The sequence below is a fragment of the Rhea pennata genome, chromosome 1 (genome assembly GCF_028389875.1).
Source record: "Rhea pennata isolate bPtePen1 chromosome 1, bPtePen1.pri, whole genome shotgun sequence".
NCBI lineage: Eukaryota > Metazoa > Chordata > Aves > Rheiformes > Rheidae > Rhea > Rhea pennata.
The window spans coordinates 153,628,558-153,653,452 of record NC_084663.1 but is presented as its reverse complement, the minus strand read 5'-3'; the positions used below and the strand labels follow the sequence as shown (position 1 = coordinate 153,653,452).

The 24,895-nt window shown below is 34.9% G+C and overlaps 1 protein-coding gene across 5 annotated transcripts in view; it reads left to right on the top strand.

The window, feature by feature from the left end:
• ARHGEF7 (Rho guanine nucleotide exchange factor 7) overlaps positions 1-23,667 on the top strand; it is a 131,575-nt gene extending 107,908 nt beyond the window's left edge. For 4 of the 5 annotated variants that reach the window (XM_062601687.1, XM_062601689.1, XM_062601691.1 and 1 more), the window contains 5 exons: positions 462-555; positions 4,776-4,865; positions 17,207-17,306; positions 17,973-18,027; positions 20,452-23,667. In XM_062601687.1, the coding sequence (XP_062457671.1) occupies positions 462-555; positions 4,776-4,865; positions 17,207-17,306; positions 17,973-18,027; positions 20,452-20,574 (462 nt within the window). In that variant the 3' untranslated portion in view covers positions 20,575-23,667. The remainder of the gene's footprint in view (positions 1-461; positions 556-4,775; positions 4,866-17,206; positions 17,307-17,972; positions 18,028-20,451) is intronic. The other variant, XM_062601688.1, reaches the window with a different exon arrangement.
• The last annotated feature ends 1,228 nt before the right edge of the window (positions 23,668-24,895 follow it).

Here is a 24,895-nt window from a genome sequence, read left to right as displayed (position 1 = left end):
CTGTAGGTCTGTTCTTACAAAGCTCCAAATAGTTAAAAATTGTGCCTTTAAAGAAGATAGGTATACTATCTGCCAGGCTTCCTTGTTAGGTCTTTTTCACTTGTTCTTTATAACTCAAATGAGTTGTCCCTTTAAAAGTTGAGAAAAGTACTGTGTTAGTATATGCCTGCCTGTTTTCTTTGCTGTAGCTCCCAGACAGCCCGCATGATTTTACAGCAGCTTTTCTGTATATTTCTGTTAATAGGATCAGAAAAAATATGTATCTTTGTATACAATTGGAGGAGGTGTAGAGAGGAAATTAGCAAGTTCAAGCAAACCTGATGCACCAAAAATATTAGTAAATTGAATTTTGGTGCTGTTAAAATATATTCAGTTAGTAAATACTGTATGCATCTTAAAAGTTAAACTTCAGAAATATTGTAAAGAAGCTCTACTCTCCTATCTTTATTCTCCCTCCACAGGATCTCAGTAAAAGCCCTAAAACCATGAAAAAGCTGCTTCCCAAACGCAAGCCGGAACGGAAGCCGTCAGATGAAGAGTTTGCACTGAGGAAAAGTAAGAGAGACTGAACAAATATCTGTATAGCAGGCTGGAATTAATGTCAGTTTAAACTCTCTGAAAGTTAGATGTGCAGTCCAGGCAAGTCATCTGGTCTCCTCTCTCCTGTCAGTGGAGAGAGGTAGGTACCTTCAGAAAACAGTTTGTTTTGCTCATCTTAGACACTTATCTGGATGAGATGAGTTGCTTTCTAGAGTCTGAACTGAAAAATGTGCAAGGTTGGTGAGAAACATCCAGCTTTCTAATGTTAGCCTATGAGTGTAGATTTAAAAAAAAAAAAAGGAGGGGGGGAGGGGGAGAAAGGATAGAAATTGCTGAGGAATACCTAAAGATTTCTTTATTTGTTTAGAAATTTCTAATTCGCAATTTTTCAGCAGCTCTCCCAGTCTGTTGCTGTTTATGCTTGCTACCCTGCTAATTACAACATTAGTGACCTTAGTACACTGGGAAACTCTTGTTTAATTTCTACCACTTCAGATAATACTATTCCTTCTGCAAGGAAGTAACTATTTTTGATATTATCAGTCTTGTGGAACTCACAGTCATCTGAAAACATCGGATATATGTGAGCTAGTCATTTCAGGCACCTTTGTAGTAAATGGAGAGAAATAGGTGCTTCTACAGCACAATTTATATCCAGAAGTGGACAACTCAACTAGGTTGGGTTCTGTATGCTTGTGAAGTACCTATTTCTATCTGCTTACTGTGGAAGGAAGGGAGATTGCCTATAGAGCCATTTAAAGCTCACTGAGATATAACTATCTTTTAATACTGTAAACATTAAGTTAGAGGTTGAAAGTGCTATCCCATTTCTATAGAATATTTAATAGATATATTCTTGAATTGATTCTGGTAGGAGCTTCCACTGACCTGGGTATTGGAAAGCTGGGTATAGCTGCTGGTTTGAAGACTAGTTGCTTCCAAGGTCAGTCTTTTAAGATCCAACAACCTGCTTTACTTTCTTAGAAACAAGATAATTTGCTGGCATCTGTGTCAGAAAAAGTTGCAGAGCTTTAGGCTGCCTGAAGTCTTAAAAACATTAGGCCAAGAGAGATTGATGGAAGTATAGAAAATTTATATATATATTTATATATATAAATATATATGTATACACACACACACACACACATATATGTATACACACATACATACACACACACGCACACACACACACACACATATATATATATATATATATATATATATGGGTCAAAATCTGAATGTTGGGCAATTTGAGGTAGAGAGAGTGTTAACATTATCCAGTGAACACTCTTTATTTCATTGTTAGTTTTGCTCTGATTCTTCTTTATAAATCTGTGTGAGTGAATAATCTAAATACCTGTGTCAGGAAAAGGTAGGGTATTAAAAATACCCCTTCTTTTTTTTTTTTTTTTTGACTGTATTTGTATTTGAAGGCCATAGTCTTTCACTGCATCTTTTGCCTCTACATGTCTGTACTTTGCTCATGAGCTTCTTAAATAGAGACTGTGATTCTTGGCTGTTCAGAATGCACGAAGCGTGTTATCATGAACCATGGCTCTGATTAATTTATGCCGTGTTGGGGAGAAAAAGCTTTTCCACAGGGGGTTATTGCTTAACCTGAGATGGGAGTCCTTCCACTGTGTGTGAATTTCATGTGGCAAAAAGTTAAGGTAGCGAACAGAATGATCCTGTGTTCATGGGTGTGCAAGTGGAAGTTTTAGTTCAGAATGTGGGCAGGTGAGCTGTACTTTCATGCTTGCTACATGGCTGATGCTTAGGCAGGGATCTCATGATCACAAAGATTGAAAGACATGTACCTGCATAGCAGGAGGGACCTTGCTGTCAGACATCCTTTCGGAGCTTCCCTCTTTTTTCTTCTTTTGATAATTGAAAATTGAGATCTTGAGCTTAACTTTGAAACCGTAGCAAGTAGGTTGTCTATTGTCCTACATTATATTAAGTCCTAGTAATCTCCTTACTACACAATATATAGTAATTTAAGACTGCCTTATTGTGTTCTGTGTGCAGTATCTGTGCAGCCTTAAGTAACAATTATGAGCACTAGCTGTTGTTTGCTTGCTGAAAGTGAACTGAAAGTGTATTTGGAATCTTGAAACTAAAGTTCTGTTACTGCTACTTTAAAAATATCAGTTACTGGGAGCTTAGATAGTAACAAGAGCTCCAATATTCAGCATCGTGTAGGTACTAATTGTCTGTATGTGGATTTAGACAGTACCTGTAAATGAATTATGGCACTAATTTACAGGGTGAATTTCAGTGTAGGCTGTTTTTTATTAGTGACAAAGTTTTACAGATATTTAAGAAGCCTCTTGCAGGCAGTGAATGTCATAGGGCTAGCACTTTTTTTGCTTACAAGTGATTCTTCTGTATTTTGAGAATACATTAAAAAAAAAAAAAGTTGATTCTCTTCTACACCCTCAAAAGATTCACTGCAGACTAATCAAGTAAGAAATATCCTTATTTAAATTTAACCAACCTATTTATAGCCAAGGGAGGTAATGGTGCCCCATAGTATGAAGGAAGATGTTTTTTTCTAGTCCTGTCTCACTCCTGGCTATAGAAGATAGCACTGGGAGAAGTGGTGTTTTCATCAGTGTCTACTGCGTAATAAGTAAATATGATAGCAGTTTTGACTTTAAAATGACACTATTAGTCTCTTATGAGTAAAGTGACTGTCATTTTTGCCTAAGCAAATTTTAGATTTTTAAATCCATCCTGATTTCTTTTTTACTTTCTCTCTCTCTCTCTCTCTCTCTCGCTCGCTTTCTTTTTTTTAATATGTCCATTTGGAAAATTGTGTATACCATCATAGGCAACTTTCTTGATATACTTCTAAATTTGCAATCTAGACTTCTAAAATAATGAATTTTCAAGAAATAGAGAACCTATTTCTTAAATGGAATAGAAATACCAGTCTGTGGTTAATAAGCACCCCAGTGCTGGAGAGCAAAAGTTATTAAAAATACTTTAATTAGTTAGGTACACATGTGATAGAACAATTTAAAATAACCTAAATAAGCATGGTAGTTCATCTGAGTGCCCTTACAAATGAAATGTTTGTCTTGCTATTGTAATCATACCACAACAAAGAACAAACATAACAAAATCTGATTGTTTTTCCTGCCTTGAAAGAGAAATAATCTGTATTTCAAAGTATCTAAGTCTCTTAAACTGGAAGGAAAAACTATACCTGATGAAGATAAATTTCTTCAATAGTTGGTTTGACAGTCAGTCCTGATATGTTTTTTGAGAGTTGGCTTTGCTGTGTTGATAATAAATCATTGAAAATAAAACTGGATGCCTTGGCAGCTAGAGTATATTGCTGTTGGTATTGAAGACACTTGGGTTCACGCAACAAAAATCTGAAAAGCTCAGGTGTTTTCCTGAAGCTTTTGGTTGAAGAAAAAGACTGGAATTTCACTCTTCGCTTCAAATGAAAAATTGACAACATTCTTACTGAAGTACTCCAAGGAATAGAATTACAGTGGTGTACAATCTTTAGAAAAAATATGCCATGTGAAGCTTGAGTAGCGTTCCCCCTTCCCTCCCTCCCGTAATGCTCTTTCCACTTTAAAGTTGGAGGAATTAATCTACTCCAATTTTCACAGAAATTCTTACATGGTAGTGGTGTCTTTCCTGTTGCAGACTGGACTGAAATTGTACCAATGTATATATTATAATGTTAAATCTGATTTTGATTTTCAGTAGAACACCATTGAAAGTGGTAAATCTCTGATATATTTGGAAAACTACAAAGTTTTCAAGATTTATTTATTTTTTTATGAGTTAATACTTATTCCTTAGTTCTTTAGTGAAACTTTAGAATGAGGTGTGTATAATAAGTGGGATATACAGTTTTTCAGTTTAATAACTGTTTTGTGTAGTATGACAGCGACCACATTTCAGAGCATGTTCTTTGCAGCTTCAAATGCTCGTAAAATTTCTTGAATGTGTGGGTAATTACTCTGTTTCTTTTTTTCCCCTTTTTTAAAAGTTTGTAATAGTATTTTGTCTTTTAAAACTTAGTATTAGCCTTTTGATCATTGAAAGTTGATATAAAGGAGAAGACAGAGTATTTAAGGGTTGATTTAGGCTGAACTTTGGTCTTAACTGTAATATATGGCATTTAGCATTAAACAAAAGTGATTTTTGAAGGCTTATGTTTATTAAAAACATAACTATGCTTAAAACTTTATTTTTCCCATTGGTTCTAGGTACAGCTGCTTTAGAAGAAGATGCACAAATTCTTAAAGTCATCGAAGCATATTGCACAAGTGCCAAAACACGTCAAACACTAAATTCAAGTAAGTTAGAAAATAGTGAATTAGCTAACTGAAACACGAGTTAGAGTCTTTGCAAAAAAGAGATTAGTATTGATGGTCCCTGGCCTTTGCAAACAGCAAGGTGGACCTGGAAGAAGTGATAAAGTCTTTCTGGCTTAGTATCAGTGTTGAGTATTTTAAGTATTGGAAGCCAAGTTCCACTGTTCGATACTATGTTACGCTGTTAAATTCTATGATACTATAATTCAGTTAGTGGTGGTTTGTTTTTTTTTTTTTTTTTGTTAACAAATCTATATGACTAGTCATGATTTAAAATGGTTCAAAACCTTCATCAGGGAACAAGAGCTGTCTGGACTGAATATGACAATTGTTCAGTATGTTTTTGATAAACTTTGAGAAGATGGTAAGTAGAGAGGAGAAATGAAGACTAATTCATAATTTTGGAGGAGTATGTATTTGTCTTGTTTCATTCTGTTTCACAAAGGCTTCTATTATGGAGAAGTAACCTAGACACACAAATATTTCTTTTCTTTTATTGTCACTAGCTGTTTTTAGCATTAATGACAAATTTTGTGTCATAATATAATTTCAGGAGAAACTTTTCTCCTGGGTCGCTGTGTTGGTTAAAGCCATTTTTAGTTTCTCAGATTGATATCTAGCGAATTGAAAACCAGTATTATGCCTCTGAGGTCCTACTTCATTTAATCCGAAGCAAGTTTGCTATGTGGAGCTCCTCTGTATTGTAAGTAAAACATTGCACAAAGCAGGGGAGTCCACCAGCATGTGTTCCATTTACACAAGAAAGGAGAAAATGCTGTTGGGTTTGTTCAAATTTGCACAGTTTTGACATTGTTGAATATGAGTTTAGTTTAGATATCCTTGGAATACAGTATAATAACACTGAAGGCTGGTTTTGCCATTAGCAGGAATTAGAAGATTGGACATTAACTTACTCCTTGTCCATGAAAACTGTTTAAATTTTCTCTATTAATTGCTGTTATTACTAGCCACAGAGTTCTGTGCCTGTTTGCTTCCAAGCCAAAGCACTTTATGCTGACAGTTGGGAAGTCTCAAAATATGGCTACAGACTTGGTTCACGGATTTTCCTAGTATGTATTCACTTACTGTTATCACCTTGAAAACTCAGCTACTTTGTATTCATATGTACTTTAAAATGGGAATACTGGCCCTTTATGAAGGGGTATATTGCATGCCTGTGATTTTTTTTTTTTTTTTTTTTTTTTTTTTAGTTTAGGTTTGGGAAACATTTGAAGTAACAGCAAAAACCTTCATTTTAATTTTAATTCTTGACAAACTGTAGGTCTCCAATATGATAAAACTCAGTTTCATAAATTGGCTACTATTAGGTTCTTTTATTAATCTTAATTTGTTTTTAGCCCTACAACCATTACTGTAATGTGCTTCATTTGATAAAAGGAAATTAGTATGTGTTCATAATTCTGAAGATACGTTGTTGCTCCAAACAAAATTTGTTGAGATGATTGTTGAATTTAAATGTTGCAACTGTGCTCTGTTCATCGTTTCCAAGGAAAATGTGACAAGAAATGGTTGGGGAAACATTTGCACTTGCACAATTTGCATATGGGCAGACATATAGTGGATTTTTTTTGCTTTTTTGCCTATTTTTCCTTTCTATGTATATTTGAGAAATATACATAGTGCAATAGACATCATTGCGTACATCAGAAGTCAGCAGCTTTTATTTGCACTTAACTGCAGCAAGAATCACTGATTTTGTTGGTTAAGCACATGACTGCTTTCTTTGAAAAGAATAATGTTGTCACCTAAGACTTCAAGTATCAGAAGATCCATTTGTAGGCTGCACTTGGAAGTGGAAAGAATAACTCAGTTTCATGCTGGGATTGCTTTTGTAGAAGCAGTAGTTGGTACAAAAGAGTAGAACAAAAAACTTTCCAGGCATCCGTGGACAAATGTCACTTTTTTTACATACCTGTTCCTTACCTCTGTTTTTATATTCTGCCTGTCCCTTACAGGACTGATTTGGCAGTTCTTCTAGCTGCACCTTAATCTAAAGCCCAAGTTGTGCTGCTTTGGGAAATGCCAATCCAGAACAGCTAGAGTGCAACAGGGCAGACTGGAAGGCAGTGGCGTTAGAGATAGTAGAGACTTGTAATTGTGTGGATGAGGAAGAATTTGTATTTAATCTGAGGAGGCAGATGTGAATAAAAGAGAGGAGAGCTTCCCCTTCTTCTGCTTCTTATAAACTCAGTATATTTGTATACATTTCCTTTTCAAATGAAGGCTTAAAATCTTTTTCAGTGTAGTGCATATGGTAGCTCATAGCCTGGCCACTTACACAGTCCTCAGATACTGCCAGGCCTTTGGAGGGAGGAGTGGAGGGGAGAATAGAAGAGAAAAAGTGCTTTTGTCCACTACCCTAAACATCTTGAAGTATTTAGTTGGGAAAATAGATTTAGAGTCCTGTGGGAAGAAGTGAGTGTGGGTATAGAAAGGTGTCTGACCAGGTTGACTTTAGTCCCTTGGCTCTGTTTTCTGTGAGTTCTGTTACTGCTTGGTTAAACAAATAGCTATGGGCACAGGTACATAAGCCGCTTTGAGTGGGTGTAAGGTGGTATTGCTGATTTAAAAAATGAGTAGCCTTGCTCTGCATGAGGATGCCCCTCAACCTTTGTTTATTCCCCTGTATTTCTCCCTCTATAACGCTGACACAACACTTACGTGGCTGTATTGTGAGGTAGTGGGGAAAACCCTCCCTGAAAAATAATTTTTTGCAGGGTTAATCTTCATATGAAACTGTTCCCTGATCTGGTTCAGTGAGCAGCTGTAGAAATGGCTATTTCATCACAAGGAAGGGAAAGGATGGAGGTTCATAAACAAACAGCAAAATTTGGGGAGGGGAAAGGGCTGTTACTTTTCATGTCAGTACTGGACTGTGCTGACTTAACGTGTTTATTGCTCTATCTTAATTCAGATTCCCCCAGACCAAGTTAACTCTGTATTTGAAAAGAATCAAACTGTTCCTTCCTCAAATCTGTCCTCAAACAAGATTTTAGTTACTCAGAATTCTCAACTGAGGCGGGATAAAAGCTTAAAAGCAACTTCAGAAATTGTGTTGTAACAATTCAAAAGTTATTACTTGATAAGTGTAATTTATGCCAAAAACCCAACCAAAAAAAAAAAAAAAAAAAAAAAAAGAAAGAAAAGCTTTGGTGCCTTTTTAACAATATTTTCTCTTTTCCTTCTCTTCCCATCACCTTTTGCTTTTGTTTCATGTGTTTGGTTGTGGCTATTCCTTACGTTCTCCTCCTCATCCCACCTCTGCCTATCCACATCCACCATTTCATTTCACCTATACATCCTTAGCATGGCAAGGCACTGACCTGATGCATAATCACGTCTTGGCTGATGATGACCAATCAAGTCTAGACTCCTTGGGTCGTCGCAGTAGTCTTTCTCGTTTGGAGCCTTCAGACCTCTCAGAAGACTCTGACTATGACAGTATATGGACAGCCCATAGTTACAGAATGGGGTCTACATCTCGTAAGAGCTGTTGCTCATATATCTCTCACCAGAACTAATGCACTTCTGAGCTTTTTCTTAACAAATGCTTGTTGTATCACAGCCTGCTTTTCTTAGATGTTTTCTTGCTGTTCCTTGTCTCTTTAATGTGATATTTTAACAACTTCTGAGGGAGCTTCTGATACTTCAGTTATACCTGGTGGAAGGCTCTATTGCCAATTTAATACATATACAAATAAGTCATTTTAAAGAGTGTATCCTGTTAAGGATGATATTTCTTGAGGGTTTTTTTTTACATGACAGACATTAATATGTAGCTCTGAATGGTCTGGTTTTTTGACTTGGTCAGTGTAGCAACAGGTCCTTTCTTCTTTTCGTTTGTTTCTTTTGGATACGGCACGTTTTTGTATTTTGTACTGAAACCATACTGGTCTGTGAGCCAAGTGCCAGCAATATGGAAATACGTTAGCCTTAGTGGTTGAATTTTCTATATATAATTAACAAATTACAAAGCTGAGAGAGTAAAAGAAATATAATTTAAAAATGAGCAGTACAAGAACTGTGAAATCATTTAGATATTCACATATCTGGGCCACTTGTTTGGAAGAGCATTTGCTAATCCATGAAAACTTCTGTTTTTATACTGCTGTCTTTTCCTCATTGCTTAGACGTTTATAAGAAGGATCACACTGCTTCCCCCACCCCCAGTCTGGCAGTTATCATGAAAACCTGGCAGTCCATGCTCATTACATGCAGTGTTTTGATAATCTCATATTACCTATGGTCATACTATCACTTTACTGTATGCAATAGTGTGGTATAAAACAGGTTTAGATGTTTACTTGCCTGTTAAAATACATAGCTGTCAACTATCAATTGACCATTCTTCTTGAAAAGACGAGATGAAAATGGTTCCCATGATGAAAGCTCAAGTGTTCAGCATCTGAAGCTGTAGGTACAAGTGTGATCAAATTGGTTCTTGTGAAGTTCTTAAAAATATAATGCTTGGCTTTTGTTTTTTCCTGTTTTGAGCATGTCTGTGACAGATTTTATTGTGTCTTGTAACTTCTCTCATGAGCAGGTTTGTTTTCAGCAACAACTCCTCACTTACAGTGATGTTGGTTTTACAGAGAACTGTGACACCTTATACACAGCTGAAAGTCTTGAACCTGCACTTGGGGTATTGCTGCGGTGAAGTGTGTGTCTGTCTTGTGGATAACATGATTGGAACTGAAACAAAAATGAAATGTTTTCTAAATCTTCATTAACATTAGGGAAAAGTATATGCTAAAAGGACAGTAACAGTTCTAATTTTCACCAGGATCCCTGGTTGCAATTCCCTTACCCCCTTTCAAATAGGTACATTATTCGGTGTTCAAATACTTGAACGAGTTCAGAATAATCATGGTGCAATTAACTACTGCCTGGGAACTTGATCGCACTGTTTAAAAGTTTACAGATAATTAACACCTTTCTGCAGGTTACATGAACAGAAAGTTAATAATTGCAAGACATGAATGATTGCAGAAGATTATCAGCATGAGGAAGCTATTTCAAAGTAGTTCATGTCTGTAGATTTACAGTCAGTCTTACGTTGTTTGATCACCTGTTTTATCCTCTCTCACTGTTGTTTGTATTTGAAAATTTGACTAATAAGAACCGTAGTGATTACTGAAGAGAATTTTCAGGGGTATATGAAAAAACTAGTGGTCATCTATTAACATAATGACCAGGAACTTTTGTATGTTGAACTTTATTTTAATTGGAGGATTATTGGTTAGAGAGATGGAATAAGTATATGTGCTCTGTACCATTCCACAGTGCATCTGTAAGCCATGTCACTTTTTCTTTGAGTTGAAAGTATTTGTTTTTAATTATATGAAAAGTATGCATTACTTTTTCCTGTTTCTTAAGCTATGGTGTTTGAGTTAAATAATGTGTTCTGCATTGGATAAATGATAATTCTTTTATGTCTTTCATGTTATATAGTGTAAATATGAGTTTGAAATACAGTTGCCGCACTTGAACTTTCCTTATAGCACAGAATGTTTTGTTATCCAGATCTGAAGATTTTATTGACTTTCTATGCACCAAAGCTTTGACAGTTTACCACCATTAATTATTGTAGCATTTGAGTCAATAATTATTATCATAATTATGATCTTTCGTATTAGCATCAGTTAAAATCATTTGATGTCTTCAGTGTTACAGGCCATTAGCTATTGTGAACTGATCAGGAGTATTAATGCAACATGCTTAAAAATGCAAATGTGGAGATGGTGGTATTCAGTCCAAAGGTTCAGTGTTTCTATTTTTGTGGAACTTTAGTCATGGTAAGAATAGTACCTTATGTTTATGCAATTCTGTAAAATACATGTGTACAGTTAATAATATACTGGAAGGATGAAGAATCTGAATTAGAAGGTAGGTTCAAGCCATTGTCAACCCCTCTTCACATGGCTTATCCAGTGTTTCCATAAAATTAGTATTTACCATAAATTGAAACCAACCTATATTAATTGGGTGTTTTGCATAACCTTGCCAAAACACCGTAATGTGTATATAATGACATAAAACATAGAAGAAAATTATATATATTGTGAACTTCATTTGTGAATGGGAGAAGCCATCGTTAGTAGGTGACTGCCTTTTGAAAATACAAAATGGATGTATATCTGAATGTTGCATTGTACTGTACAGTATGCATATTGTTTGTGGTTGCATATATCAATTCAGTGTTTTGTTTTATATACAAAGGACATCTGTTATGTACAGTTGAAATAAATTTTGCATTTGCTAGACTGTGACTTTAATATTTTAATTATTGTATAGTGGGAAAGGACAGCATAACGTGGAACATTTAACTCCCTGTTCTCCCCTTCTTGCCTTTGTGTCTCTCCCTCCTTTCTAGAGGAATGAAATTCTGAAGAAGAAAAGTTTTTTTTTTTGTTGTTTTTTTTCTTCCTCCATCAAGTGTGTAATCTGTGTTTAATGTAAACAACCACAGGAAATGACTTGTAACATGAATGGTGTATCTTTCTGGTTGTTTTTTATTATTATTTATTTATTTATTACTATCTGGAAATTTTACAATCTATAGAATGCTTTTTTGCTTTTGTTGCCTCCAATTTTAACCAATTTTAAATTTTTAACTGATTTTGTTTGCTTTTTCGTTGTTTGTACTGGTATGTTCTCGTCATATCAGCCTATTCAGCATAGGCTGAATAACTGGAACAATTTGTAACCGATTTCTGTAGGTCCTGTTACCAGAGAGAGCTTATGTTTCTGCACTCTTACGTATTTGCAAGGTTTAGTATTGTTACATTTTGGTCATTAAAATCAGAATTATCTTAGGTGTTTCCACTAAAAGGTGTTTAAATTTTAGTGAATTTAAATAAAATAATGGACAAGAAACATACTAAAGTGTTTTCTTCAGAATATGTATCTCCTAGTAGCAGATAGCAGATATAATCTGCTAGTATTACTAAAATGTCGTAATGATTTTTTTGCTATGACTGTAGCAACTCTAGTTTTAGCCCTACAGCCCTCTGGTTGTATATTTTTGTATTGGTTGGTGAAATATAGGAAATTTTTGTGGTGTAACATTTTCAAAATGTTGTTTTAGGAATCTCATACTTTTTCAGGTGATTTACATGTTTTTCAAAGTATTTATTCTGTTCGTGAATGATGAACACTTGCATATTCTTCAGTCCATTGGACTTCAGTCTATCTCAATGATTAAAATATTTTGTTGTAAACTGTACAAATCTGTCATCTGAGTCATGTGGGATTTTTTCTTACTCATATATCATACTAGCAACCAACCAAAAAAACCCCTTCATGCCAAAATCTGTTTGCTACTCCCAAGAGTTTGTGAAGGGTGTATTTTATATAGTGGGGACTTAAGTTTGGCTCTGTGTTTGGATTCTGATCAGCTGTTACCTGCATGAGATACTGAAGAGCTCCCTTTTGACTTTGGCAGATCTGTAGCATGAATATTTTTTTAATGCTTTAATTTGAACAGAGTTTGGAAGTGGTATTTTTAGGATTCTTCATTTTGAGAATTTACTAAAGATTCATTGAGAAAGGAGGGTTAATATGTCAGGTCTGCTAATCTACTTTAACATCTTGAATGTGACTAATGCAAAGAAAAGTTGAATGTTTAAATGATGAGTAAATCTTTTTTTTTTGTGTGTAATATTTGCTTTCACAGGAAAATGCCATGTCTTGTGTGTACCAGTGGCTGATCATGCATTTAACTAGTTGTATCTTCATGTATTTGTCTTTCAGTGGCAGGTCAGACTTCTGTCTTTGAAACTCAAGCAAATAAGTTTAAAGAGTGTTTTAGCTTATGAGGAGATCCTAGTAAAGTTGGTAGAAAACCAAATTGTATATTTGCAAATATTGTTTCTAAGTTTTAACCTTTATTGTGCCTTATTCCTCTCCTTACCTCTCCCAATGCAAAAAAATATGATAAATATGTGATATTTAGAAGCTGTTCAATAGAGTCATTACTGATACTATCAAATCATGCCACAAGTTTTTTGGATTAACCACCATATAGGGGCAATAGTTACGTGGGCAAACTGAGGAGTTAAACTTCATTGTTTAAATTAGGAGCCTCATAGTTGCAGGAGGAATAAAATTTGATTATCACTGTGAAAGTATATAAGTTGAGCCTTATAAAAAGGGCTACCTGGAGGAACCCCATTCTTGGTGGGCTGCAAGGAGAGGCCCTGATGTTAGCTACCTAAACCAGGGAGTGTGAAACCTCACCTCCACTTTACTGTCGACTTAAAAGGTTCCTAACAAACAAGGTCTCTGAACATAAGCAGAGTTAATACCTGGTTGAAGTGAAAAGTTACCTAAATATCATCCGCTTCTCCTCTTGCTTCCCTTCTGCCTGATGTAATAAGGTCTGAGCAAAACTTCTGGACTCTCTTCATGTATGCCTCCTAAAAGATTCAAAATGAAGGACCAGACTGATTACCAGCACTCCTTTTGAAGCCTGACTTCTGTAAGGATCCAGCTTCATACTATGAACCTTTTTTTTTTTTTTTTTTTTTTTTTTTTTTTTTTTTTTTTTTTTTGAGATATCTCATACTCCCCTTGGAGGAAAATAAATAAAAAGCTGAGGTAATACAGTTATACTTGCAACCAGACATCACGGAGAAGCTCTATAGAATTCAGTCTGCACTCTCTGCTTTCCATTTGGTGTAAAGACTGTACTCCAGTGCTATAAGTGATATTCTGCCAGTTTCAGACAAAGCTAACTTCATCTGACATGAAGTCTTGCAGCCATATAAATATCCTTCATTTTACTTTTTTTTCCAGGTATACCCTAAGTGGCTTGCCAGTGTTGTTGATTAGGTTAGGGAGGGGGCCAGACACGGGTAGCTGAAATCAGGGGCTCTCACTCACAGTCTTGGTGTGTGTGTCATGTATTTTGCCACGTTGCACAGTGGCTATTGCTAAGCTCTCTCACCCAGATCTCTAGGTCAGAATGCCAATGCTATATGGTTAGAATAACAGTGTTACACTGTTTAGAGTATGATATTGGCAAAAAGCGTTGCAATTTTTTAGCTTCCAATTTAAGGGTGGAAAATACTAAGTAATTGTCTGGGTTTGCCAAACATCCTTTCTTTTTCTCTTCCACTCTCCTTTCCCTCAGGGCCTGCATTCTCCCTCAAAAGAAAACAAAAGCAAACCCTGTAAAGTTTGAGATGTTTTTTTCCTTCCATCCATATTTTAAACTAGAATTTTTGGTTGTATTGCCTCAAAGTGGTATAAGGCTAAAGTTGTTAGAAGTCAGTTTAAACATTGTATTTTTGCATACCTGAGTCAGAATGAGATTGAATAGTGTCTCTAAGAAAGCACAAAACTTGCAAGTTTAGGATTGAGGAATGGTGGATATGGCAGCCTGAACTAACTTTTAATTCTTCTGCACTGCTTCATGGGGCTTGAATATATCTTGGACAGTGCTTAGGGTAATCTAAGTTGTAGCATCTTCCAGGACTGTTACTGATGCAGCTCTGTAATGCAACCCCTGTCTTCCTCTCCTAAAACTGTAGCTTCTAAATGCTCTATGGAGAGAAACATTTACATAGAAAACAGCCATAAAGGACCTGGCAGGAGCACAAGGTGCAATTTAGGGAAGTATTACTTAGTGCCGATAATGAGGTGACACTTCATTTGAAATTCATTTTAGATGCACATTTACATGTAAATGCATCTTAAATATGAAGGTTTTGGTTTAATGGTATGGAGAAGCAGGACAATGAAGTATTAGTTTTGCCATTAGTATTTGGTACAGAAAGTCTGTATTATTGTGTAAATACTCATTTGATGATAGTTTTGTTGCAGGATAGATGTGTGTTTGTACCTTTTGATACTTAGCAAATGTGAGGTTAAAAAGATAAAGGAAAAAATACAATTTCTTTTTTTTCAGTATAAAGATGAACAATAAAAGCAGAGAGGGTTCTGTGATAGGAGTGAAAGTTACAACATGATTGAGGGTATTGGAACAATGAAAGTGAGGTTAAAGCTTGTGATATCCTGAATTCCATAGTAGTTAATATATTGTGGCACAAAAAGATCACTGTTTACAACAACAGTTTACGTCACGTAAGTGTGTATGTGTATAATATGCTGTCCTTGTGTATGTTGGAAATATTTTATGAAACTGTACATTCTGTGTCTTAGTAGTATTAAGTGTGTTCTGTGCTGTGTGGTCCAGAAGCATATGCTGATGTGCACATACTTGTTTTACATGCATGTGTGTATACAACTGTACACAGTTATTTTTTTTAAGCTGTCTCCTCCATGCTATTTCTGCCTTTCAAAGGACCCATGTTACTCTGACCAGGCAAAGACGATTGAATGGAGCTCCATATAGACGTAGCCATAATGTGCTGCTCCCTTTGGTTGAAGGGAATCGGGGGAGAAACTCAAGGCAGTTCTCCTCTTAGCTCAATTTCTCCCTCAGCATGTGCTGCACTGAAGTGTTCAAACTTGATACTGAGACCAAAAATTAAGTGATCCAGTAGCAGCAGGTGTCAGCTAACTTTCTAAAATTACATTGAGCTCAATGTTCTGTGTAATGTCTTGAGCTAATAAAACAGAGCAGTAACCAATTAACTGAAATAAAGATGAGACAAATTTTTACAGTTAATGGTTGATAGGACAAACAGGGAAATGCCTTTGAGCTCCTTACAGAGCTTTGCTATGCTTATTTTTCAAGTCATTCCTTCCCTGAAAAGTTTTTTCTTTTTTTTCTTTTTTATAAAAGTTAACCCATTAAAGATCTGTCCACTGAGATCCAGAACTTACAGCTTTCAAGGATAAGTTTCTGTTCTCAGATGTGCAGTAGTTATTACTCTGTAAAATCTGTTATATACTATTATTTCTTTACTGTCAGCTTAAAGAAACCCTTTCCTTCATTAAAGATATTTGCCCTTGTTTGCTAAAATAATGTAATGTAAAATAATGTAATTAACACATACTGCTGAGATTTTTTTTTTTCTTTTTTTTTTTTTTTTTACGTCCTACAAGCTCATGTTTAGAATGCAGATTAGGGGAATCGATACTTTTCTTTGAGCTTGATTCTTTTTCTTTTTTTTAATTCAATTTTGTACATTTAGATTATGTATTATGAACCCTAGAAGAAATGCATTGTTTACCACAAAGAAGCTGTTTGGCAAGAGCTAGCTAATTTCTCTAACAGACATGCACCCTGTAGTACACAATTTTCAGTTCAAACTATGCTTAAAATTAAGTTATTCCCAGATAGTCAAAATTGGATCACAATGAATTGGTAAGCAAGTGCATATTGTTTGTTAAAATTGACATCTTGGTTAAACATGCAAGAACTTTAATGCCTTATTTAATCTGTTCTTGATTTCTGAATTCAGAATTCTTAGACAAATTCTGTCAAATTCTTAGACAGCTATTTATTTAGAGATAGCTATACAAAATTTATTTTGTTATTGAAAAAGTGCTAGTAATTTGTTGCAGCTTAATTAAATAACATTTCCAGATTATATACATCTTAGAATGGACACATCTCTGAGCAGTAGATTCTTTTTTCCATTTAGAACTGCTTTTTTAGAAACTCTATGAATTATCTTGATCTTAAAAATTGCAATGATTGTGGAAAAAATGTTCCAAAGATGTTACAGAATGTTTTGAGTTTTGTCATCAAACCATTTTAACTGCTTTAAAAATATGTATTAAAAATGAGCTATGTATTTCTTTTAGTAGCAATTTGTTATGGGACTAAAAGACTGTATTTACGTGTATTTGTATGTATGCCTATGCACATACATGCACAATTGTATTTATAGTTTTCTTTCTGGGAAAAGGAGCCTTAAATTTATTTTCTTTTTCCATCCTTGTATCATCTGGTATCACTCTTCTGCTCCTTACTGATAGAATAATTGATTTAGAGTGGAATTATTTCTTAAATGTGTATCAGTGTGAGATCAGAATCTGTCCTTGAGGCTTAAATTGCTATTACTTAAACACATCATTTGTTTTCTGGTGCAGCTGTGATGAATTTGTATGGATTTTGCTGATAGTTGAACAGTGTACTGTTTCTTGAACTTAGTGTAACCTCCCTGTCGATAGCGCAGAGGGGTTCTGTTATCAGCAGGATAGGAATGGGTCAGGCAATTTTGTCAAATGTAAAAAGATACGTTGGTAACTGTGTGTGAAGGGAAAGACAAATTTGAAGCTGATATACCTTGGTGGTGCAAGTGTATCATAGAGTAAATAAAGTAAGTCTTCAAAATGTCCCAGCATTGTTTGCAAATTGCTCATTTTATAATTTATTTTTACAACAGGTTCCCGTAAAGAATCAGCTCCCCAAGTCCTGCTTCCAGAAGAAGAAAAAATTATTGTAGAAGAAACTAAAAGTAATGGTCAAACTGTTATAGAAGAGAAGTAAGAAAACTTTTAATGAATGATGGATTAAAACAGTAAACTTTGCACTCTGTTTCCTCTCCTACCTCCTTTTTTTAGTAGCAGTAGTACTAGGGTGTGTGGGTGTGGTATATTACTAGTGGTGGAGACAGATGTTTGGAGTATGCCTTGCAAGCGCAGTGAAGCTTCATTTAAATGCTTGTTGACTGGCTTCTCTATATATGCTACTCCATTACTTTCTAATATACCAAGAATCGATAAGTTCCACTTGTAAATGGCTTTTCTGAGTGCTGTAGAATTTTGGTATTAAATTGTTATCGTCTTTGTTTTGTGGAGGGTATCAGTCTGGTTTTTTTGGTAAGATGTACGTTGAAAGTGAAACACAGTTCAGTTACAGAAACATAATTCATAGAACGGACTTGCATTGGTTTCTGCGTTTATGTTTCTGTAACAGAATTGTATTTTGAATCCGTTTTTATTTGAGAGATTGGTCTTGACATAGAAGCTGCTGAAAGGTCCTTGCCTAACTGAATGTTAGATAAAAGATGATGGTTTTTTTAACACGTTTGTAAAAATAGCTGTTAATCTATTATTAAACTGATATAGGAAATGCATTAAAAACAAAAGATAGCTTAGATATGTTTTCTGAAAACTATTATAACAGATAATCTTCTCTTTTTATTTTAGAAGCCTTGTTGACACGGTATATGCATTAAAGGATGAAGTACAGGAATTAAGGCAGGTTGGTAATTTGCTGTATTTATACCAATATTGAGAATGGAAAGATGGAAAGCTGCTTATAAAAATAAATACAGCTTTTAAAATCATACAATTTGACAGGAATGAATTTAAATTTTGGACTAAAGTCAAGACTCTGAAATTTGCTTTTAAAAATAAAACTCCCAGTTTGACAAAAGGCACTCTTTGCTTGTAATCTGTGCTTGGACTGCCAATCTGAGAATTGTGTCACCTATCCTGAGGTGATTTACTAAGCTATATTTCATTTATTTTTGGATGTTACAATTTTGAAATGTTGAAAGCATTAAATAAATTCGATTCTGCTGTATTAGCAGCAAAATAAGTGTGTAGAGACTGTATAGTATTTGCTCTTTGTCCATAATTTTAGTGGTATTAAAATATGGATCAATTTAGGCCTTTTTATTTTTTATTATTTTAAAATAATCTTTCAGTAATCTGAACACCACTTATGAATCAGTTCTTAAAAACTTTCAGGAGTCGAGAGTCGTTTTCACTGTTTGTCATGTGGCCTTTTTTTAATGAAGGCTACAGGTTAGATTAGGTAGCTGATTTGTCACTTGAGGTAATTGCACAAGATCTCACCTGCATAGCTGGTTTAGAAGATGCAGTTGATATTTTAAGCGTGTTTTAAGTATCCATTTTGAGTTGTTTAAAAATATCCCTCCTTGTCAGGACACAGCCTGTTTAAACCTTGTTTATGCTGCTGTATGTACTCATAGCTTAATATGTAGGCAAAAAGGCATTAAATTGTCTTTGCTTTCCAATGTGTGAACTAGCTAACTGGTCTTAACAGACCTATGACTCAAGAAGTCTGATAGATCTCCTGATAAAATAGATTTATATTCAAATTACTTCAGTATTTGGGCTACAAAGATGAATCCAGATTCTTTGTCTGTCTTTTAGTGTGTTCAGTGTTTTTAAAGATGGAATACATGTTTCTTGAGATAGGAGAGTTGACACATTAAATATTTAATTTTTGGTGATTTCAGCTTGTAAAGTTTGTGTATCCCAGGTTTGATGTGAACTTGACAGTCTTCCTAAAAAATACAGTTCACCTGATATGAGCAGTAATGATAACCTGTTAGCCTTTCTGTGACTTGACTGCTTCAGTATAAAGGATAAAAGTGTTCCTGCAGATCTGTGCGTGACCCTAAACAAAAGTCACCTTTTTCCTGAACTTCAAGTGTTGGCTCTCTTCCCTCATCCCTCTCCAAATAGAAGACCTCTTCAGAATGTCGTAGCTTCCAAAACCAAGAGCTATTTAAGCCTGACTTCATCTTCCTGAATGTTTGGGATCTTAGCTTAGAAGCATTTACTGGTCCTTTGCTGTGATGTTGCCACTTCTTGAAATGGCAGAGAGAATCTCCAGGATGAGAATGTCCCAGTTGACCCAAGGTTTCATGGATAAAAGCTGGGAGTACATGGTGGTTGCTGTCGATCTCAGACCAGCAGTTTGTGACAGTTACCACAGAAGGCACCTTAGCAGCTTTTATCAGTTATTTATAACTACTGTGCTACAGGATTTACACTGTAATAGTACAATCCTGAAGGGAGGAAGGGATGAACAGAAGGAAAAGTAAAGAACTGTGTACCTACAAGAAAAAAAATTGAAATTCTCAGTTTCTCAACAGACTTGGGGAGATAATGGAGGTAAGGAGAAGGCAACTGTTGATCCTTTCCCATTTTTAGAAATTTCTGTAAGTGCGAGCTGATGGGGAGTCCACAGCAATGTAACCGTTGCTGTGGTTCTATCAGCAAGATTGTTACAGTCCTGCCAATAATGGCATTTCAGTGCTGGGTGCAAAACATTGAGACCTGACTCATTCATTAATATGTGTGCACGGTGGTGGTGTTTCTTTGAATTCAGACTCTTAGGTTGTTGGTAATTGTCTGTCTGGCTTAAGATTTAGGGATGAAACACTTTTCAGAGAACACAAATGGTTTTCAAGATGCTTTCTTCAACTATTTACTTTCCTAATTAAGTAGGTTAATTTGCATTAAGTTTTAAGAAGCTTTTTTTGAGATTGTGAACCTAGTTATAGTCACAAGAGGCTCTTAGAGAAGTATTTATTCTACTATTATTGTTCTGTTTCTTTCTCATTAACACCAATATTCTACTGTTCCTTGATCAGCTTTAAACAAAAGAATTCAAAATTATTGGCCATTTGTTGCTAGCCCTTGCGTTAGAAACTACCCCTAAGTATAAATAGGAAGTACCTCAGTTTCCATTTGGTGGTTTTGTTTAATTGTGTCAAGCATTGTGTGTAGCTGGTTTGCTTTTGGACAGCTAGTAGCAGGCTTACTGAGAAGAGTCTTCAGAATTTGTGATTAATGATATACTTCTGGTTGGAAGAGATCTGATTATTATTGTAAAAAATTTACTAATATTTCTATCTATATTAAACAGGATAACAAGAAGATGAAGAAATCATTGGAAGAAGAGCAAAGAGCTCGCAAGGACTTGGAGAAGCTTGTTAGGAAAGTTCTGAAGAACATGAATGACCCATCATGGGATGAAACCAACTTATAATGAATTTTCTTTTTTTTTCTTTCTATTGAAAGACCAGTTGTAAAACTGAGCTGGGAAGCCTTCTGACGATAGTCAGTGTTGCATCAAGAGCACTACAGTACAGGATTTAACTGGATCTAGTGTGTTTTTTTTTTTTTTTCCTTGCTCTGAACATATAGAAACAGCCAAGCCATTCACTGAAGCAATCTATACTTTAAGTGTGGAAACCATGGATCCTGAACTCTACTAAACTTAATTTGTTTGCATCTAAATTACCTCATTTTGCAGAAAGTGCAGCACCTGACTAAAAGTCCATGTTTCAGTGGCTTTTTAATTAAATATATATTTTTCTTGTAAATATCTGTAATTTTGAATGCATATGAGATTGATGTATCAGGGCTGATATGTTTTTTTTTTCTTTTCTCCTGTTGTTATAATGGTTACAAGTGTTAGAAATAATGGCAATACTGTCTCACCTATGGAAAGTAAGAGTTCTTTATGAATAATTACGGATTTGTTCCAAATTAACCATTCATCACACAAGCAAATTTAAGGAGCTGTTTTTCCTATTGACCACTGTATTTGAATCCTTTCATTTATGCTTGTGTGTACATTTTAAATAGTTTACAATTCTTTAAAAGCAGTATTAAATCAAAATACAGAAAATTGTTTATTGACAATAGAAGTAATTTTTAACAAAGCAAATGCCCATGAGTTAAGTCTCTTTACACTTATTTGGTGGACTAACTTGCTGTGCTTTGGCCACCAAAAGGCTGATGTGCATGCCTGCTTTTTATGACTGTGATTTTTAGGTGTTTATGTACTACATTTTCTATTGTTGAGCTTAAATATACAGCTGGCTGATAATTTAATGGATCATACATTTTGTTAAAGCAAAAAAAAAATCAATTGAATCCATTTTTGTGAATAAATTGTTGCTATTTATTTTTTATGATCACAACAATTAAATTCTAGCTAACCTTTGTGCATAAGGCACATGGGATAGGCCAGACTTCATTCAGAGCTCTCTTCTTATACCACTATATAATGTTCTTTTTTGTCTGGAATTTCCAGACTGTGGAAGCACAGTCAGTCATTCCTTTCCCATCCTGTTTTCTCAATATATTACTGGTTTCCATCCCACTAGAATTTAAACAGGAACAAATCTAGAAATAAAAGTTTTGTTCATCATAGAAATTCATAATTTGCACCTTGTTGACAGTTAAGACAATGCATACAGTGAATATTGTTGAAAACCTGTTTTCCTTAGTCTGGTAGGTGCAATTACTGCAATCCTTTCCTGTATTTAAAACAGGAGGCGATAATTATTGCAAATGGTGAGCTTCAGTTGGAGCACTTAACGTTCTAAGTCCCTTAAAGCTCATTGTAAAAGTTTTACTGATTTCAGTAGACTGTGGGTCAAGTTCTAACAGCTCAGTTTTGTTTTTGTTTTTTTTTTTCTGCAGTTAACAGCCAAAAGTGGAAGTATAACACAGACCAGGTTGCACCTTTGGTCCTGACTTTCTAATGCCCTTTAACTGCTGTTAAATCTATTACTTGGACTTCACAAAAATTATAAACATTTGCTCAAGTTGGATGATTAAGGCGATTATGATTAAGTTGCTGAATGATTAAGATGATAATTTTCATATGCAATTTGAATCTGATGAAAAGTGTGTTTTTGAAGCTGTTCTTGACTGAGAAAAGTGGATAGTTTTTTTCTTCAATAGGAATATTTGAGAAAATTCTGTGGGAACAAATACTTAATAATATGAATAGACAATTAATTGTCCAATTTTAGAGAACTGAACATATCTGTAGGTATTTAAATTTGTGTTCCTGCAATTTAAAATGCTTTCTTTTAATTCTGAAAGAACAGACTGTGTAAGAAAGAACTAAAACTGTCTAGTGTAGCTCAATTCCTTATATTCACAAACCTTTAAGTTAATGACAATTCCTGATACAAAAATCTTTTTCTATTGTTTGGAGTTGCACACAAATGTGAACTGACATATATAATTATCCTCATATTTAGAAAATACTCTCGCTAAAAGCTAAGTGATACTAAACACTGAAAATTCATTGCATATTGGCTAAATTTAGATTTGGGAATACCAGTATAATTAGAATTTTGCTAACATGTTTTTACTTTCTATATTTCAGTGTGAATTTTAATTTTCTATTGAGCATATGTGAAAGGACATTCCAGAGGACAAACATTACAAAACTACAGAGGACAAAACTACGAAAAAGAGGAAAACATTAAGTTTAGCAGTATTTAGCAAATTTTAACTCAGGAACAACTTCTGTCATAACTTGGTTTTATTTTACATTATATTGTGAAGAGTAGCATTGCTGTGTAAATTTGCTGACACTTCAGTACCTGCGATTCTTTCTTCTGATGGTACCCTTAATACTGATGTCTAATGAACATGCCTTAAACATTGGGGTTAAGCAGTTGTTAAAAATGACCAGGACTTAGGAACTGATTTTGGTCAAGGTGGATTTGGATGATGATGATTTTTTTTTTTTTTTTTTTAAAAAGAAAAAAAATGTTAATACTGTATGTAACTTTTGTCCTTAGCTCTAGTGGAGAGAGCGAGATTCAGGCTTTTGGGAACCAAGGAATATCTGAACTTTTCTCTTTTACAATTTGTTATACTGTAAATAGATTGTAAATTTCACCATGTGACCTTCTGAATTGTTGGGAACTTTCTATAAGCGTGGATAAATGGGGCACTGTTTATTTAACCTTTGAAAGGGTTATTTCTTTGCTCTCATCATTTAGGGATGAGGAGATGAAGCCATTTCTTATCCTGTAGATGTGAAGCACTTTCAGTTCTGAACTGTCCAAAATGTAGCATAACATTTCTCTGTACTTACTGATGTATGCTTGTTTGTCTCACCATGTCATGACATCTTAAAGATTAAACAACTGACTGCGTTTGTATAAACCTTCTTAATGCCAATCATTTAGGGAATATAGGGTGTCTGTTTACAGTAACTGTGGAGAAATCAAATTTAGTTTAGATGTCACAATAATACCCTGTTATGGACTACTAAAGTGTTTATGCTACATTGTTGTAATTAAACCATGATTTTTTTCCCCTGTAATCAGTGAAGTGTTACATTTCATCTTAAGGTGTGGATTATGAGATTAAGAAGGAAAATCTGTTGATTTTTCTGCCTTTCATACAAATAACATTTGCTATTTAATAGTTGATACATGATTTTGAAAGGGCCTTTTCATGGTCTTTTATAGTAACAAATTGATACTTAACAAACAAAGAGGGGCAGGAAGTAGGAATCTTAACTGTCTTGCATTTAGGAATTTTTACTGCAAATTCTTTGGCAACCTGAACCTGCTGGGGCATTGCAAGAGATGCGGGAGATCTAAGATGGAAGCTGATGAAAGGGAGCAAAACAAAAAACACCAGAAAATCAATTCACAGCATAAGTGAAGTAAAATATTTGTCTACATGCATGATCTATCTGAATAAACCAGAGATTTGTGGTAAGAGTACATTCTAGGAACATTACTCGTACATGACTACATGGGAATGCTTTTAATGGTAGGAATCACAGTGTAGCTTTATGCAGGACAGCAGGACACGTAATGGAAAGTGTACGGAGTCGTTTGAGAAGAGAGCTTCAACCTTTGAACAAGGCATTTATAGGGATTAATATCTGAGCCTTAGATGTATAAAATAATACATCTATTCCAGTTCAGTTTGTGTCCTATGATTGAAAAGAACAGAGGACTTTTAAGTGTAGCATTTATAAACTTTGTCAGAAATCTTTTATAACTTTTCTTCCAACATTACAAAGCAGGTTTTTTCCCCATAATTTGAAGCACTCAGTTGCTTTTGATCTTATAAGTGTTTTAGGATTCCCTTTCCTGATTCCCCCTGCCCTCAGGAGTGGGTGGGTTCATTGAGTTAATGAAAGCTATCCACCCAGTCATATATATGTGTGTGTGTGTGTGTTTGTGTGTATTTATAACATTGAATCTTCCAACATTGCCATAATGGCACTATTTGCCTGAGACAAGCTTCTCTGCCTGCAAAGTTAGAATATACAGTATGAATGGAAAGAGATAGGAAGATAGATGTTTGCTGTGGAAGATGTGAAAGATGGAGCTGTTCTGATGGGAACAAAAAGACTCTCTTTTTTCCCTCATCTTCTATCATGATTGGTTTCTGATTTCTTTCTCTCCTTAACTGACCATTGCTTTTTTTTTTTTTTTTTTTCCCCCACTGTTGGAATTTCTCTCCAAAACAAAATTTGTCAACAACTGGTAAAAGTTCATGTTCGATTTATTCTTGCTTCTGAAAGGCATTTT